The sequence below is a fragment of the Plasmodium cynomolgi genome, chromosome 2 (assembly GCF_000321355.1).
Source record: "Plasmodium cynomolgi strain B DNA, chromosome 2, whole genome shotgun sequence".
Lineage (NCBI taxonomy): Eukaryota > Apicomplexa > Aconoidasida > Haemosporida > Plasmodiidae > Plasmodium > Plasmodium cynomolgi.
In genome coordinates, this window is record NC_020395.1 from 79,413 (window position 1) to 80,271 (window position 859).

Sequence of the window (859 nt, forward strand, 5' to 3'; positions counted from 1 at the left end):
ATAAATAAAATGAATATGTTAGCACGTCCTATTATAACTTTGGCGGCTATCCTCCTTGCTGATACCTGGCTCTACGCCGATAAAAATGTAAGACCCAGCGCAGCTCACAAATGAGACGAGATATGTCTCTATGCGAGCGGATGAGTCTGCGCATTCGAACATACCGCCCCCTTTCTACAATTATGCATCCCTGTAAACATCGAACCGCGTTCATTTCGTTCAGTCCGTCCATTCCGTCCTTTCCGTCCATTCCGTTCATTCCTTTCCCTCCCTTCGTCACCCTATGCAGGCCGTCCCTCGCGCCCGACCCTACCACCTCCCAGTCAGCAGAATGCTAAAAGGAGAGTCACAACTCATGGAGAAACCCCAAAACGAATCCATGACTGAAAATTCTTGGTCAAAATTCTCAGGAGATGAACTCTTCACCAGCGTCAAAAACTGGTATGACGAATACAACGTAGAAGACGGATCTGCCAACGTCACTTTTGGCAGCATTGAAAAAAATATAAACGTATTTGCTGACGAATATAAAAAATTCACCACTAGTAATCATAAAGGCGCCAATAATAAAAAGGAATTTAAAAAAACACGTAACTCCTACAGTGAAGAAGAAGAGGAGGACTACGATAAGCATGACAAGGTGGATAAGCAGAAGTATCGCAGGAAGGACGCTGACGATCAGGATGATTACGATCAGGATGAAGACGACGACTATTATCAGAGGAGGAGATACAACCCCTCTCGACGAGGCGCCAATGAAAGAAGAAAGAACTCTGCCTACTACCACGACGAGGAAAGGTCCCAATCTTATTATGACCGAAAAAACCAGAAAAAATCCCAATCTTATTATGACCGAGAA

General features: G+C 44.4%; 1 protein-coding gene across 1 annotated transcript; it reads left to right on the forward strand.

Annotated features, from left to right (window-relative positions):
• Positions 1 to 410: 410 nt before the first annotated feature.
• Positions 411 to 797, forward strand: PCYB_021160 (VIR-like CYIR protein; the record flags this gene model as incomplete). Its single annotated transcript, XM_004220466.1, has 1 exon — positions 411 to 797. A coding segment is annotated over one exon (384 nt), but the record flags the coding sequence as incomplete, so codon positions are not given.
• Positions 798 to 859: the final 62 nt, after the last annotated feature.